Source organism: Erinaceus europaeus, chromosome 6, assembly GCF_950295315.1.
Source record: "Erinaceus europaeus chromosome 6, mEriEur2.1, whole genome shotgun sequence".
NCBI classification, from domain to species: domain Eukaryota; kingdom Metazoa; phylum Chordata; class Mammalia; order Eulipotyphla; family Erinaceidae; genus Erinaceus; species Erinaceus europaeus.
Genome location: NC_080167.1, coordinates 9,867,779 through 9,885,384, shown reverse-complemented (window position 1 = coordinate 9,885,384; position 17,606 = coordinate 9,867,779). Strand labels below are relative to the sequence as shown.

The following is a 17,606-nucleotide window of genomic DNA, read 5'->3' as shown; positions in this document are numbered from 1 at the left end:
TCTCATATAATGAATTAAATAAATCTTAAAAAAGAAAAGTATAAAGAATAGATACACTTGAATTATATAAGTCAAATAGCGATGGCTGAAAGCGCAGAAAACTAGACATGTGAGTCATACAATCCCATCGTATTTCACCACACATTGTTTACTGCCAAGAGGGAATTCACTGAGCTGATAGTTATCAAACTGCTAATCAATTTACAGAGTAGAAACCTGGCATACACCACCTCAAACAAGTAGTCAATAGTGCTGGTATCATTACTAATAAGGCACAGACACACCTCCCACCATGATGCAAAGGGCAGGATTTAACGTTAATTCTATGGTGTTCTTAAGGTGAAGGAACATAACCTGAATCTAAAAAAAAAAAAAAAAAAAAAAAATCCATCCAAGTCATAAGAATACCATCTCAAATTGAGAGACAAAAATATGGGCTGGACTCAATTCATACTGCCTGAACGGCATATAAGGGCGTTCGATCTATGGTAAAATTCTCACACTGAATAACAGTGTTTCAGCAAGAACAGTCTTGTTCTTAGAAATGTGTGTCTCAATGCTTAAAAGGACTAAAACAAGAGTGTCAATCTCAAGTAGTCCATTGCTCTCAAACAGGCCATGGAGTGATTGTTTAAATATTTGTGTGTGTGGGCTTTGAGGCACCAGGGTCTTGCAAAGTGCAATTACACCAATCCTGGGCTCACCAATATGCACGCTCACACAGAGTGAGGGGAAGACAGCACCACTTGGACAATCAGTGGAGCTCCCTGCCGCACAGTGTTGACACTCACCTGGAGGGCCTTTGAGGACGGTATGGAATAGTCCCTTGTAGGAAAGCTATCTTCCTGCTTCTCAGAGGCTAAATTTTACTTACTTACTTATCTTTTTATTTAATTTTTAAGATGGAGGCAGAGAAGCAGAGGGGGAGAATGGGAGGGGCAATTCTACCATTGAGCCACCAGCCACCAATGTAAGAGGGGAAGAATGGAAGAGACCAGAGCACTGAAGATTCCTTCAATGTGTGGGCTACAGGGTCCAACCCAATTGCACACATGATAAAGTACACACTGCCCAAGTAAACTACTGCACTGGCATGGGAATAGATTGTAAACATCTACAGGAGATACAGTTGAGCGGAAAAGCACGCACAAACAACAGTGCAAAAGTCAACAACAACAACAAAAAAAAAACTACTAGAGAGTTGATGAAAAGATACATGAAAGGACATTAGTTTTCTGTATTGTTCCTGACAATGAGGAGGAGGCTTTTATTATCTTAGTTTTATAAAACTGCATGGGGAAAACTTTGAGAATTATAGAGAATTCCTTCCTAAACCCATGCCAGCTTTAAAGCAAACCCATTCCTTAAGTACTTGAGTACACACGAAATCAGAGTTGATTCAGACTTAAACCAAGCAACACTTTCAGAACTACTGTCTCAGAACTACTGCTACTCCTGCTCTTACCTTTCTAACAGATTGTGGATCGCTTTGAAGAGCAGCGTCCTACATTCATAGGAAAGGCCATTTTCCCAGAGTCCTTCTTCCACAACTGTAAAAAAAAAGTAAAACCAATAAAAGTTGAACCAGTAAGTAGGGCATCCATTTAAAAATAAGAGACACATTTTTCTAAAGCAAAGGCAATTAGTTACTTTAAGTAATTTTTCTTACACAGAAATAGAGATGTTAAGTATTTACTCAAAGACATAATATAGCTAAGAAAAAAATGGATCTGAATTACAGACCTTTGAACTATAGGCAGGTACAATAATCCTCCTCCCATTAAAGGTCCTTCAAATGGATTTTCTGAAATGTAAAACCTATTAAAAATTTTAAACTAATCTTTCGAGCTAACAGTATCAGTAAGACTAAGTCTGTTGAAGTTCTATTTAAAGACAAAGAGAATGTCACTAATTAGTACTAAGTTTATCAAATGATTTGAAAGTGGAAAAAAGTTCCCAACATGTCCAAGTTACACAAATATCTTCAAATGGCTTAAAGGCAGCAGCTGAACAGGACCTGAAGGAGAATATCAGAAAACTTAAATATTAACATCAATTTATTTCCTTTAAGTCATCATTTCATTCATGGCTGACATTGACAAATATTGGTATTTACCTTTGAAATACCTTGGTGAAATGAGCCACAACTAACTAACATCAGGAGGAACCAAATTAACAAGGCCAGTGCATACCTAACATTCTTTTCAAAGCTACATACAAAATTCCCTGGAGAAGGTCATTAATTTCCTTTTAAACTATACTAGTTCAATTTGAGATAGTAAAGGATTGGAAGGATAAGAAGGTATTTGAGGAAGACATTTTCTTTTGAAATCTTAGTGGTAATCTTTGAAAAATGTACCCACCATGAAAAGAAACATTTAAAAGACTAATTAAAACTTGTTGAATTCACGATGCATTTTCATGCATATTTGACCACACCAGTAAACATCTCAGAACACCTGAGATATTTTCAGGTCTGAGAAAAATTCAAAAAATGAGTACTTATATTCATGGGCTTTAACTATGGGATTTTGTTTTAATTATAAACTATTTTTCATAATTTCCTTTACTAATTAAATTACATCAAGCTCTATAAGCAGCCTGTCACAAACACTTTACATTATTTTGTTTTAAAATGTAAATAAAGCACAGCAAATATTGCTCCTAGCAATGGGCAGTCTCTGATTTGCTGATTTATTTTGATGGAGAGTGGAAAAGGGAAGACAGACACCTGAAGCACTTCTTCAACATTCTTGAAGCCCACCCCCAAAAAATGAAGGGCTGGGGGTTCTGAATCCAGGACCTTGCACATGGTAGCATGTGTACTCAACCAAGTGTGCCACCACCCAGCCCTATGAGTAGTCTCTATTCAAATCAAAACAACAAAAAGTTTCCTCTGCAGTTGTTGCGAAATCTGTTCTCACATATCTGGGGTAGAGCTTTTTCTGACTGAGAAAGAGAACTGACATTTAATGAAAGGAATACTCTATAGTAATCACCTTGAACAGTGTCTCTTTCATATATATCTTTTAAAAAATATTCATTTATTTCCTCTTGTTGCCCTTGTTTTATTGTTGTAGTTATTGTTGTTGTTACTGATGTCATCGTCATTGTTGGATAGGACAGAGAGAAATGGAGAGAGGAGGGGAAGACAGAGAGGGGGAGAGAAAGACAGACACCTGCAGACCACTTGTGAAGCAACCCCCCTGCAGGTGGGGAGCCGGGAGCTCAAACCAGGATCCTTACGCTGGTCCTTGCACTTTGCACCACTTGTACTTAACCCGCTGCGCCACCGCCTGACTCCGGAGCAGTGTCTCTTTCTAATGTGCTTTGTGTCTAATGTGTTTTCCTGGCTCTGAAATGCCATCACTTTTAATATGCACCATTATTTTATATATCACTGAGATGGAAAGTTGGGGAGAAGGCACTAATTAGATTAAAGCACTGCTCTTAGCATTTAGTATATTTAATCTGGAATTATTCAAAGGGCACTCCTAGAGTTATTGAGACACATTTCTCATGATTTATTGCATATACACAACACAAATATAATCAAAAATACCATTCTTGGCTGTGTCATTCCTTAAGCACCATTCCAGAAATTCAAATTTGTTTCAGGAATCTAAGCCATACTTTGAAAACCACTGGGAGGGAAAACCTATTCTGAATATTTTGCAGATAGCTATTGTACATAAAGAGTCTTTTGTTGTAAAGTAGTAATAGCATTTCAAGCTTCGTTTTCTATCCAGGAAACAATTTTCTGAGGTTTTATTTTTATGTCAAGCTTTGAGCCAATCACTACATGTAAATATGGGGGAGGACCTCACAGGGGGTGGGGTGGGGTGGGGGAACAGAACACAGGCTCCTCAAAACCACACTGAGTGGTGTGGCATTCACTTAGTCAGCATTTGCCTTCTCTATCTGGGAATTCCCTATTTCATGAGCTCTCTTTGGGGTCAAAAACAGAAGCTGAAAATACAGATTCTCTTTTTCCATTCTCTCCTAACAAAATGGTCAAGCCAAGTAGATCCTTAACTCTACTAGCTGCTCCTGGACCAGTCCTGCGACTCTCTAGCCACTGACACAAAAGGAAGTGGGTACAGAGATCTTTCTGTTGGGGGGGGGGGAGGCATCAAATTTCTGTTGAGAGTGGCAGGAACTGTGGCACAGAGTGCTTGGTGATGACACAACCATTGGCTTGTTGGAAAAGTCATGACACATTTTTGCTAATCTTTCCATCACACCAATTCTACAACACTGATGACAACTACTATTCTTAATTTACAAGAAAGAACTCTAACTTAAAAAGGAAATTCATTCTACTTTCCATTTGATAAATGAGAAAAACTAGAGCTTAAAACTTTGTCCTGAGTGACATAACTAAGGTCCATGGCCCTTGAACAGGGTGGGGGAACTGGTTCCATGTTCCACAAAACCATTTCCTGTAGCCATGCCAAGATAATTAAAGAGTTTTTGTCATTGCAACATTAGGGCTAATTTTCAAGATGATATTTTGCATGACCTATGTCAGATGCTATAAATGCCCAAATGACCCTTAGCAGAAAAAGGTTCCCCAGCCCTGCTTTAGGCAACAGTCAGGTTCATCTGGCAGAGCCTGGGACTTCCAAGCCGGAGGCCCCTGCTCAATTCCTTTTACCACAAGTACCAGAGTGGCTTCTCCCTTTTTTCAAATGTGATGTGACTTTCTCTATATCACTTGATATAAATAAACATTCTTAAAAGACTTCAGAGTCAAGCATCACTGTATTTAGCTAACAAGATCAAGAGTTTTTTGTATTTTTGCAAATAGTTAATACATAAATCATTCTATTAATGTAGTTCATCAAGGGAAAGGATTCTGCAATATTCATGTGTTGAATTGGCCTGCTATTACTCATACACATCTCTTTCATATTTCATGCGAATGAACTGTTAATCTATAATCTTCTATCAATTTAAAAAGATTAGACAAAGATGGATTTAAGCCCAAATAAACTATAACAGCTATGCTGTTTCCACTATCTGTACCATACTTCTCCCTAGAGTTAGTGTTGAGGTAACCCACCTACCTACCTCAACCCTTTATTATTTATTTATTTATTTATTTATTTATTTATTTATTTTTGCCTCCAGTGTTATCGCTGGGGCTCAGTGCCTGCACTACAAATCCACTGCTCCTGAAGGTTATTTTTCCTCTTTTATTGCCCTTGTTGTTTCATCGTTGCTGCTGTTATTATTGCGATTACTGCCATTGTTGTTGAATAGGACACAGAGAAATTGTGAGAGAAGGGGAAGACAGAGAGGGGGGAAAGAAAGATAAGACACCTACAGACCTGCTTCACCACCCGTGAATTGACCCCACTGCAAGCGGGGAGCTGGGGGCTCAAACCGGGATCCTTATGCCAGTTCTTGTGCTTCATGCCATGTGCACTTAACATGCTGCGCTACCTCCCGGCCCCCACCTCAACACTTAGTACTGACTTTAAAAGTACCCTTCAACAGTGAAGTTAAATTTTCCTTGGGATCCACAATTTATACCTTAATATTTCCTAACAAGCTTCAAATAACATTTCCAAAGTTTAAACCAAGTTAAAACTTGCTTCTGAGGGTGAAGGGTAGATAGCATAATGGTTATGCAACAGCCTCTCATGCCTGAGGCTTCGAAGTCCCAAGTTCAATCCCACACACCACCATATAAACCAGAGCTGAACAGTGTTCTGGTAACCAAAAAAGAAAAAAAACTTCCTTCTGCAATCTATTTGTATGACTTTGTGAAAAAGTCAGTGAAAAAGTACATTAGAGCTATTTTAACTAATTAAAATACCAAGAATATTTTTATGTAGGTGCTGGTATAGTTAAATGATCTTAAATTTATTTAGGTACAATGTGGGGTGGTGGAGGGTGTGTGTGTGTGTGTGTGTGTGTGTGTGTGTGCGTGTGTGTGTGTGTGTGTGAACTTCGCCAGTCTCAGAAGAGAAAGCACTAAGAAATCTACAAGACATGTACAATAAATTAGTGACAAGAATCAACCAAAACAAATAATTCCTAAATTAAAACATCCTGGTATTTTTGTCTATTACAGCCAGACTAAAACTGAAAATAAACCTAAGAACTACCTACCACAACTATCTTTTCAAAGAAAAACTATGTTGGCACTAAAGTTATCTCACTTACGTTGGAAAAGCTATGAAATAATCAGCAGTAGCTTAACTTGTTATTCAACCTTTCTGATACAGTAATCCTCGTGCTCAAATATTCAAGCTGCAAAAGCACTGCATGTGTTTCTCTTCAAGCACAGCAGTGTGGTTTTTTTGTTTTGTTTTTTGTCTCCAGGGTTGTTGCCAAGAATCCACTGCTCCTGGAGGCTATTTTTCCCCCTTTTGTTGTCCTTATTGTTTTATCATTGTTGTGGTTATTATTACTGTTTGCTATTGCTGTCATTGTTGATAGGACAGAGAGAAATGGAGAGAGGAGGGGAAGACAGGGGGAGAGAAAAGACATACCAGCAGACCTGCTTTACCGCTTATGAAGCAAACCCCCCTCCAGGTGGGGAGCCCGGGGCTCAAACTGGGATCCTTAGGCCAGTCCTTGCGCTTCACACCATGTGCACTTAACCCACTGTGCTACCGCCCGACCGCCAGCACAGCAGTGTTTTACAATGGGAAGTTGAAGGCCAAGACATGGCACAGTGATTTGCACACAAGACTTTCAGTCCCCCAGGTTCCCCAGGTCCCCCAGGCCCAGGTTCAATTTGTAGCACCACATAAACCACAGCTGGGTCACTCACTAGTGCACTTCTCGCTCTTAGGCACTTTCTCTCTCTCTCTCAAATAAATTTTAAATATGGAAGTTTAAATAGCAGTAATTAAAGCTTAATGACCAAATATTTTTTTCAAAATCCTCAAGAGCTGTGAAACAACTTCTTTTTAATCTCACAAACATGACAATTACATAATTAATTTTTCTTTCTCTGAAAGAAAAACTATAAAAGGATTTGAGAGAGTTGGGCAGTAGCACAGCGGGTTAAGCACATGTGGTGCAAAGCGCAAGGACCGGAGTCAGGATCCCGGTTCGAGCCCCTGGCTCCCCACCTGCAGGGGAGTTGCTTCGCAAGCAGTGAAGCAGGTCTGCAGGTGTCTTACCTTTCCCCTTCTCTGTCTTCCCCTCCTCTCTCCATTTCTCTCTATCCTAGCCAACAATAGTAACTACAACAACAATAAAACAACAAGGGCAACAAAAGGGAATAAATAATTTTTTAAAAAAAGGATCTGAAAGGGATATTCAATACAGTCAACTATCAAAGCTGCATATGCTTCAATGATTTTGTTTCCCAGTAGAGATCTGGGGAAAAGATCCCTTCCAATTCAACAAACGATGCTGGCATACGTTACTTGGGGGTGGGGAGAATAGGAGGAGGAAAAATGGAATAAGGTAGGCAGGAGCTTAAAGACTGCAGCCTTGAAGAAATCCAAGCTCATGCTTTTAGAATTCAGGTCACTGCCTTACACAGGTTAAAAGTAGAGCTACTTTCAAAGAATACATATTTCCTCTGAGCTATGATACATATTTCCTTTTAATGTATCATATTGCAGCAACAGCTGAAATGAACGTCTAGACATCAAAAACACTTCTTACTCCCACCTACGGCTTTTCTACCTCAGGCATCAAAACTAATGAAACCTATTACCCAGAACATTGAGTTCAGTAACCACATTGGCCATTGCAAATGGGGGAGGGGGGTGTCAGTACACATTTTTTTAGGAATGGTGCTCCTTATTCAGTTGTTAAAATTATTAAATATCAAAATATATTCCCAACTCCAGAAATACAAATAGATTACAGCAAGGCACATGAAACAAAGAGATTACCACCCACTTAGATTTCAGTGACAAATTGCTAAAGATAGCCTGGCTCTGAGTCTCGTATTTACAATCTGCCCACTGCCTTTGTTTTCAACTTGTATCGACAACATGCATAGAGCACCTTGGTCTTATTAAAACTTGCTTTAAATTACTAGATCTACTACCTATAAGCTGCATCATGCAGGCATTTTAAGATGAAAACATTTATCAATGCATTTATGAATTGTAACAAATGAAATATTTTAAAAAGACTTTTCCCCAAGATTTACACAAAACTAAAGTAGCACACAACATTAAATTCTAAATATAACATTACACTAGTAAAAATGCGGCTACAGACACTATTGACCAATCACAGATATGATACCATCAACTACCATGCAAAATCTGTATCTGAAGTCATCAGTAAGTAAATGGACTTACTACTTAGCTTTATCAAATTCAACCACTCAGAGCTCTAATCCTGAATTGACCGTGAGTGCCACACATTCGGTGTTAGTTAGCAAATCGACACTGAAAGTGGATGACCACTTTCCAAAACTGTCAACTTATCAAATAAGAATTAGAAATGGAAGGTCTATGTTAAAATGCTCCATTTATTGGGTTGTCAAAAAAGTGATGACATGTTCTTTGGTTGTTGTTGTTTATCTATGTAAAAATGTATCATGACTTTTCAGACACCCTAATAATTTTTTAGCTATTTGCAACTTGAAATGATTGCAAACACTGATAATATTCATCAGACAAAAGAGGACAGTTATAATTAAAAATTTTAACCATCTAATGTCTTGCTAAGGAGTCTCTAACAGCATGTGTTCTCTACCAGTTGTAGGATAACCAGAATTTTAATGATGGTTTCTACACAGAATTAGAATTGTTAAGACATGACCCAAGTTAGCATTTCAATGGATCACAGAACTCTATGTAAAGCCTCTAAACTTTAAACTGAAAGAGACTGTACAATCAAATTTCGAGGTAAACTGCACAAGATCTTCAAAAGAGAACTGCTACAGAAAACAGTCAGGCTGCAAGTTACTTTTAACAGCTGTGCACAGTGGATAAGAAATCTTGCACAATGGTTGTCAGTGACTGCTAAGAATCAACCTTGATACCATTTTGATCTTCCTTTCTAATTTCTTGAAGCAATTATTGCTTTTCTACCCTGTAAAGTTATTAGTATGTCCTTTATTTGGTTATATAATATGCATAAACAAATAAAGACCTAAAAGAATGCTCATCAAAATTAACAGTCGGTTGCTGGAATTTTCTTCAATACACATGGATACCTGTTCTGAACATACACTGTATATGAAATAGATTTTGAGAAAGGGGCAACTCACTTAGTAAATAGCTACATGATTTTCTTTTTAAATAGCTACATGTTCAAAAATTACAAGAGTAACATCATTAGGCAAGAAAGCACAAGATAAAATTTTTATTTCAGAAACAAAGAAATCAGACTGCAGTAAATGAGAACATTTATATTCAAACTTGTCAATACCATAAAGTAGATATTTTACCAACTTCTTCAAAGACAATAGACTAAACAAGATGGCCCAACTGATTTCAACATTGGCAAACAGCAGTAAGAATTTTAGAATGTTTCTTTCTCCTCTCAGATACAACCTGATGGGAGGAAGAGGAGGTGGATATATATATATATATATCACTAAGATTCTGACAGGGCACGTCCCCAAATTGCCTTTTACACTAAAGCTCAAACAGTTGTCTGTCGGTGCTATTACTGTGAGTAATCCTTGCAGCTGTAACTGTTGGAAATGCAGCTGTCTTCTTGGCATTCTCTCCCCGCCCCCACTCATCCAGCATTTCTGTTCTAGCTACAATAATCTTAAAGAGCATTTTACAGGAGGCTTAGCCATAGCTGAGGGCACTCCACGGCATGACCGAGAGAACATGGAAACACGATTCATTAGACACGCCTGGAGTGATAACAATGGTGCTGCTTCTTGCTGCCTTTCATTTCGTATATCAGGCTGAGACTAATGCATTCTCGTTACACAACAAGCACATTTATAGACAGGAAAAACTGTAATCACCTTTGATTAAGAGACATATTTTTCCTATATGAGCCACCAGCCATATACTGACATAGTAATTTTTTTTTAACTGACAGGTTAAAGTAGCAAATTCAGCAAAAATGACAAGAGAGAGAGAGAGGAGACACAAACTAAGAAGATCTTACACAAAGATTTCTCTAGACCAGGCTTCAGCATCATAACATTGAGTACCAATGGTACAAAGGTTTTCGTGTGTGTGTGTGTACGTGCGTGTGCGTGTGCGTGTGCTTTGTTTTGTTTTGTTTTTTTGCCTCCAAGGTTACTGCTGGGGCTCGGTGCCTGCACCATGAATCCACTGCTCCTGGAGGCCATTTTTTCCCTTTTGTTACCCGGGTTGTTTTTATCGCTGTTGTGGTTATTATTATTGTTGCTATTGTCATTGTTGTTGGATCGGACAGAGAGAAATGGAGAGAAGAGGGGAAGACAGAGGGGGGAGAGAAAGACAGACACCTGTAGACCTGCTTCACCACCTGTGAAGTGACTCCCCTACAGGTGGGGAGCCGGGGACTCAAACCAAGATCCTTATGCCGGTCCTTGCATTTAACCACATGCGCTTAACCCACTGCACTACTGCCCTTACCCCTGGTATCAAGGTTTTTTTGCTTAAGCCAAACAACCTATCTCAGGTAGAATAAATCTGTATTAAGTAATGTTGTTCTGCATCTCCAATTCTTTGGGGCTATTTTGAAAATAATTATTATTAAGGTGCCTTCCCTTCTACTTCCTTCACCACAGGACCACAATATTCAACAGCAGTGTTAATTTCTACTCTCCCCCCCCCCAACACTATCTTAATACAAAGTAGTTTTCTTTTACATAAATTGCTAGGACAAAACAAGAAACTTGCCATTTTAATTAAAAAAGATTTTAACTGAAAACAGGAATGTAAATTTTTTTTTATTCAGTCTCATTTCTTTTTCTTAATATTTATTTATTTGGAAGGACAGAGGAAAACTGAGTAAGAGAGAAGGAGGAGAGGTAAAGAGAGACACCTATGGCAGAGGAGACAGCATAATGGTTATGCAAACAGACTCTCATGCCAGAGGATCCTAAGTCCCAGGTTCAATCCCCTGCAGCACCATAAGCCAGAGCTGAGCAGTGCTCTGGTGTTTCTCTGTGTGTGTGTCTCTCTGCATCTCTCTCAAAAATTGAGGGGGGGGGAGAGGGAGAGGGAGATCTGCAGCACTGCCCCATCACTTATGAAGCTGCCCCCTGCAGGTGAGGATTATAGGGCTTGAACCTGGGTCCCTGTGCATGGTGATGTGTGCATCCAACCTGGTTCACCACTGCCTACCCCTGATCCATCACTCCAGGGAGTTTCCACTAATCACACCTAGGGAAGGTTTGCACTGTAATAGGAAAAGTCACTAAAACTGGGGAAAATACAGCCACATTATATTGACAACATATAAAGTAACTTTCTTAGGATGTTTTGAAACGTGAATCTTTCCTCCATACATCCAGACAGTTGCAGTTTTTTGTGGATTCCTTAGCCAAGAATTTAATAGTTATCATTAAGCCAAAATATTCAGGCATTTTTCAAAGTTTTGATACCTAGGCATTTTAATGGTTAGTCTCTTAAACTTTTAATAAAAGCACTTTAATTTTCACTAACAAAGAGAAAATCACACTTGTGGAAATGAATAAAAAAGTAACAGAAGAAGTTAGATCTGTTTAACAAACTGTAAGGCCTAAATCACTATCTTTGTTATTGCTGTTTTGCTACCAGGATTATTGCTAGAACTCTTATGTGCTTACAAAATTCCTTCTCTCTCCACAAGAGAGAGACAGAGTCAGATGGACAGAAGTGACACTACAGCACTACCCCTCACTCATGAAGTTTTCCCATGTGGTAGCTTGAACCTTGGTATTCATGAATGGAACTATCTCCAATTCCCCTAAAATAACTTTTAAAAACAATTATGAAGAGCAAACACGATTTTGTAAAACAGGAAAGTGCTTGAGCAATAATATTTTATGGCTGGAAGCTAGTAGTAGCCTATCCACAATGTGCATGCAGGTAGACATTGAAGCATGCTTGCAAGAAATGGCCAGGCTGACTTTCTCAAACAGAGACAGAGATGTAAAGAGGAAGATACCACAGCACTGAAGCCTCCTTCAATGCAGTGCACTATCCAGATGGGCTGTTCTATCGCAGAGGATAGTATCTATACAGTTGCCTTAAATACACACACACACACACACACACACACACACACACACACACATATTCACTGATGAGAATGGGGTGGAGGACAGAATAAACCAGGGCATCACTTAAGCACATGCAGTGTCAGAGATCAAATTCAGGACTTCAAGCTCTTAGGTCCAATACTCTAATCAATGTGCCATTTCTCATATTTCCATCAACACAGTTTGTTCTATACAGTTCAAGTGTCTTCAACTATTTTGATCTTTTGTCTCATATATAAAAGCATGGCTCCCCAAAACCAATTATTTATAGAGTTTAAGTCCTAGTTAATTCATACCTTCTCAACACAAAACACAGAACCCAAAACAAAGCCCACACTAAAGTTAAGTACCATAAGTCAAATCAACTTCTTACAGGTTTTTTTTTTTTTTTGGTGGGGGATAATATGTATTTTCTAACTAATTAACTTATATAAATGACCTCTTAATAGTATTAGTCCTCAGTCCATTGATAGCTGATCATGTTGAGTCTTTTTCCCAGTTATTATAAAGTATGACAATTAATAGTCACTTAATGTTTACTACTTAAGGAAAAAGGAAAGCCTTCTAATAGCTTTGGAATGCTGACATAGCTTCTGGGTTACCTGTAATATTTCTTGTGGGATATACACTAGATATTTGCTGTGCCACAGATCAGTTATTTCCCATTCTACTATGCTCCAAAAACAACAAAAGGGCATAAAAATATATAATACAAAGTTGAATGTCTATGTATATACATACATATGCATATGCATTTCTAAGGTCAACCTTTTGTTTAATTCTCTTATTTACTTAATGTGATAGAGAAGAGAAAGTGAAAACCCCATGAGATGCTGAAGTAAGACGCTGAGGCATTACTCGCCCGAGTCCAACGCTCTAGCCACTACACCGCCTCCTAGATCACTCTGATCTCAACTTTGAAGATACATGCTCACAAACCCAATAATGGTATGAAACATGTAGTAATCAGAAAAGCTTAAAGATTACATTATCGAGGGGGAGACAGAGACTGGACTCATATATATGCAGTGTCAGGGACCAGATCCTGGGGCCACTGGCATACAAGCCAGTGTACTCTACCCAATCAACCATTTCCTCCCTAGCTTAGAAAACACTTTTACCCTCCAAATTTTTTTTACCACATTTATTTGTTTGTTTGTTTGTTCTGATCAAAACAACTGTCCTTTACTTATTTATTTCTGGAGTTCACAATTTAACAGTAACCCAAAAATGCACCTAAGAAGTAAATTACATATATATTTCTCTATATGTAGATAATATTTTTTAACCAACAAAAAGTCTTTAGACAAACATTTTTTAATGCATTATTTCACCACACTTAGAATGCAGATAGGTTATATAGTCCTTAAAGCAACAATAAATACCCTAAGTGTGCATCTACTCAAGGGTAATGGTCCCCTAAAAATGACTTAACAGTTCAAATGTTTATTAAATAACAAAGACTGGAGAAATGTAGCCAACATGAAACATGTTGTTTAGACAAGGAGATACACTAACACTCCATAAAGCACAGACATGGGTTGTAGATACATTTCTGTTACAATCCAGCTTTATCAAGAAGGAAAAGCTTTTAACTGTTCTCACAGCTTTCACTCAGGGAAACCTCTTAAATTCATTCATTCTCCATGACAATCAGTGATGCCTTCAAAAACTCAAATCATACCAGTTTTCTTTTGCTCAAATTCTTTCTCCAGTGGTTTCACAAGTCATTAAAAGTCTAAGCTCCTTTCCACAGCCTGCAAAGTCCCCACCTGACCTCATCTCTCTTCTCTTCCATCTATACAGGTTTCCCACTTTGAATAGTAGTGATCATCTCTTTGTTCTTCAAGTGAGCTCAAGATTTTTGCCCTACTTTTCTTTGTGCGCCCAGTTTGTTTTCAGGACTCAACTCAAATGTCACCTCCTGCAAGAGGCTTTCCCTGACTCCATCCTTTATCTCAAGTAGCCCTTTCATAGGCACTTCCTCATCAAGTTGTAGAAAATATCCTCACGAAATTACTTGCTTAGTACTTAATCTTTTCACCCAGACAAAATAATGTTCCCTCTATATGAGCTAGGGTAATGTCGACCATTACTTATTGTGCTTACTGCACTGTAGAGAACCTTCACAAAGAAAAACATATGACCTCAAAGAAAGCATTCGATGTGGAACAAAGTGACAGCCTACTGCCAGGAAAGAAGTTAATGTTACTAATTTTCAAACATGAGAACTGCACATGACATGGCAGTGTGATGTATATAGTGTGAGTTTAGGGGTTTTGGTACTTTGCACAACAGAGGCTTCTACAAAAAGGCTTAGCTTTTTTTTTCCTACTGATTTAAGAAAAGGTGTACACTTTGTCAGAGTTGTTATTTTTACACTACTTTCCATGGTAACCAAATAGAGTTGTAATTAAAGCAGAAAACATTTCAATAGAAACAAGTATCAATGAAAGATGTGATAAAAATAAATCTTACTTGAACCTATGGTAATTAGCAAGATTAGAATGATTAATGAGGGCTCTTAAGGGAAAAATCAAGACAATTATATTAATTTAAAAAGCTGTACAATAATGACAATAAGCTATCACATTCAAAGGAGATACTATCATGTAGTGAGCCTTCTACAGGTTTATGTTAAAGCCATATATATTTTAAAAGTATAAATTATAAGACTTTCTTTTTAATCAGCAACATTGTGAAATAGTTGTTAACTCTTCCACTCTCCTACATATAACTGACTCAAGTTATCAAATATATAGGCTATTGTTATTATAAATGGAACCTCTTCATTAGAAATACAAAATGTCCACTATTTTTAGTGACTATCATTCATGTTCATCAAATTTAAAATTATGAAGTTATATACTTAGTAACATCAGTTACATATTGGGTTAAGTATATGTAAACAATAATATAATATTGTAAATGTGCTGCCTCCTTTGTACTACAGACATTTATTCTTTCATTAGGTATTCTGAACTCACATCCATAAGGCAAAGAAGAATCTTTATTTTCCTTTAACTAGTAAGAAAAAAAAATTGCAGAAAAACATAGCAGCAGCATTTATGTAAGATCTGGCAATTTTAGGATTTTTCTCCCTGGAAAATTGGATTAAACATAATCTCCACTATTCACTGAAACCAATATTTTACAACTCTTTCTCAAATATTTTCAAAATGAAACTTATTCTTTTTAATCAAGAATAACTTACACAAGTTGGCAAGACTGATAGTATGCTCACCTTATCATGGGCACCTCCCCAGGTTTGAGGCATGCTACCACTGTACTGAGAGAGGCATCAGTGCTATGGTGTGTGTGTGTGTGGGGTGTGTGTGTGTGTGTGTGTGTGTGTGTGTGTGTGTGTGTGTGTGTGTATGTCTCCCTCCTCTCTCCCTCTCCCTCTCCCTCTCCCTCTCCTCTGTTTACATGTTTCTATCTGAAAAAGTCAGCCTGGAACAGTGAGACTCCAATGATCAACAACAAAGAATAACTGATACAAATGACAGTCAATAAAATTATCAGATTGGGGCATGCTACTTAAAATACTAACTTTCATCTGTGTGAAGACTGAGTATTATACACTCCGCTAGATTACTAAAGTGCCATTTTCAGTTGAGATGCTTTAAAATGAAGGTGACTAGAAAAGAAATTGAAATACAATGGCTCTTTGAAAAATGGCTAGTCAACTATTCACTATTCAGATTCAATATGTATCCTTTAGTTTGGAAAAGGTGAGGCTTTCTAATTTTTAATTCATTAGCCATATGCTGTCTTTTATTTTTTTTTTCTCTAACCATTTTGCCCTTTGCAAGGTGAACCTAAATTAAGTCAAAGACATATAATACAGAGGCAGAAATTTGGAAGTGGATCTCCAACACCACCCCCACCCCCGGCCAACACCAGACATTTTGCCTTAGCAATGAAGAAACTCTGTATATAAATAAGGCTATTCATAAGATAGGAAACATCAGTATGTGTCCATTTCCCTCCAGGGTAGTTGCTAAAACTTCAAAGCACCATTAAGCACAACATTGACGCTTCTGTCTAAAAGATCTCAAAGACTCTGCAAGTGGTCTTGGTATCATAATATGTATGACTTACCAGGAAAGAGGTTTCTCAGAGTCACAAGAAATTGCCTAAACATTTCTTATTAACTATGAAAATCACAACTTCCTTCTTTTAGGTTGATCATAGTTGCGTGAATAAGAACATTCCTGGAGACACTGGTATAACATTTTTATACCTGCTGTATTGGGTTAAAAACAACTATTTTCTATAACCAGCTGACCATGCATTCCTTTGGAGAGGGAGAGATGATCTTCTAAAATCTTATTCTTAGAAATATAAGTACCTCTCTGGAACATGAATAGACACACTCACCAGTGATATAGAATTGAGAGCTCAGAAATAAGCCCCACACCTATGGACATCTAATCTTTGACAAAGGTGCCCAGACTGTTAAATAGGGAAAGCAAAGTCTCTTCAACAAATGGTGTTGGAAAAAATGGGTTGAAACATGCAGAAGAATGAAATTGAACCACTATATTTCACCAAACACAAAAGCAAATTCCAAGTGGATCAAGGACTTGGATGTTAGACCACAAACTTTCAGATACTTAGAGGAAAACATTGGTAGAACTCTTTTCTGCATAAATTTTGAAGACATCGCCAATGAAACGAATTCCATTACAAAGAAGACTAAGGCAAACATAAACCTAGGGGACTACATCAAATTAAAAAGCTTCTGCACAGGAGTCGGGCTGTAGCGCAGCGGGTTAAGCGCAGGTGGCGCAAAGCACAAGGACCGGCATAAGGATCCCGGTTCAAACCCTGGCTCCCCACCTGCAGGGGAGTCGCTTCACAGGCGGTGAAGCAGGTCTGCAGGTGTCTATCTTTCTCTCCTCCTCTCTGTCTTCCCCTCCTCTCTCCATTTCTCTCTGTCCTATCCAACAACAACAACAATAATAATAACTACAACAATAAAACAACAAGGGCAACAAAAGGGAATAAATAAAATAAATATTTAAAAAAAAAAAAAAAGCTTCTGCAGAGCAAAAGAAACCAAAAAACCCAAAGCAAGAGACCCCTCACAGAATGGAAGAAGATCTTTACAGGCCACACATAAGGCAAGAGGCTAATAACCAAAATATATAAAGAGCTTGCCAAGCTCACCAACAAGAAAACAAATAACCCCACCCAAAAATGGGGAGACGACATGGACAGAATATTCACCACAGAAGAGATCCAAAAGGCTGAGAAACACATGAAAAAATCCTCCCAAATCTGAGAAATGCAAATAAAGACAACAATGAGATACCACTTCACTCCTGTGAGAATGTCATCCATCAGAAAATGTAGCAGCAGCAAATCTGGAGAGGTTGTGGGGTGAAAGGAACCCTCCTGCACTGCTGGTGGGAATGTCAATTGGTCCAACCTCTGTGGAGAGCAGTCTGGAGAACTCTCAGAAGGC

General features: G+C 38.1%; 1 protein-coding gene across 3 annotated transcripts in view; it reads right to left on the bottom strand.

The window, feature by feature from the left end:
• MED13L (mediator complex subunit 13L) overlaps positions 1-17,606 on the bottom strand; it is a 269,894-nt gene that overhangs the window by 122,872 nt on the left and 129,416 nt on the right. For all 3 annotated transcript variants that reach the window (XM_060193027.1, XM_060193028.1, XM_007528774.2), the window contains exon 3: positions 1,466-1,550. In XM_060193027.1, coding sequence (XP_060049010.1) covers positions 1,466-1,550 — 85 coding nt within the window. The remainder of the gene's footprint in view (positions 1-1,465; positions 1,551-17,606) is intronic.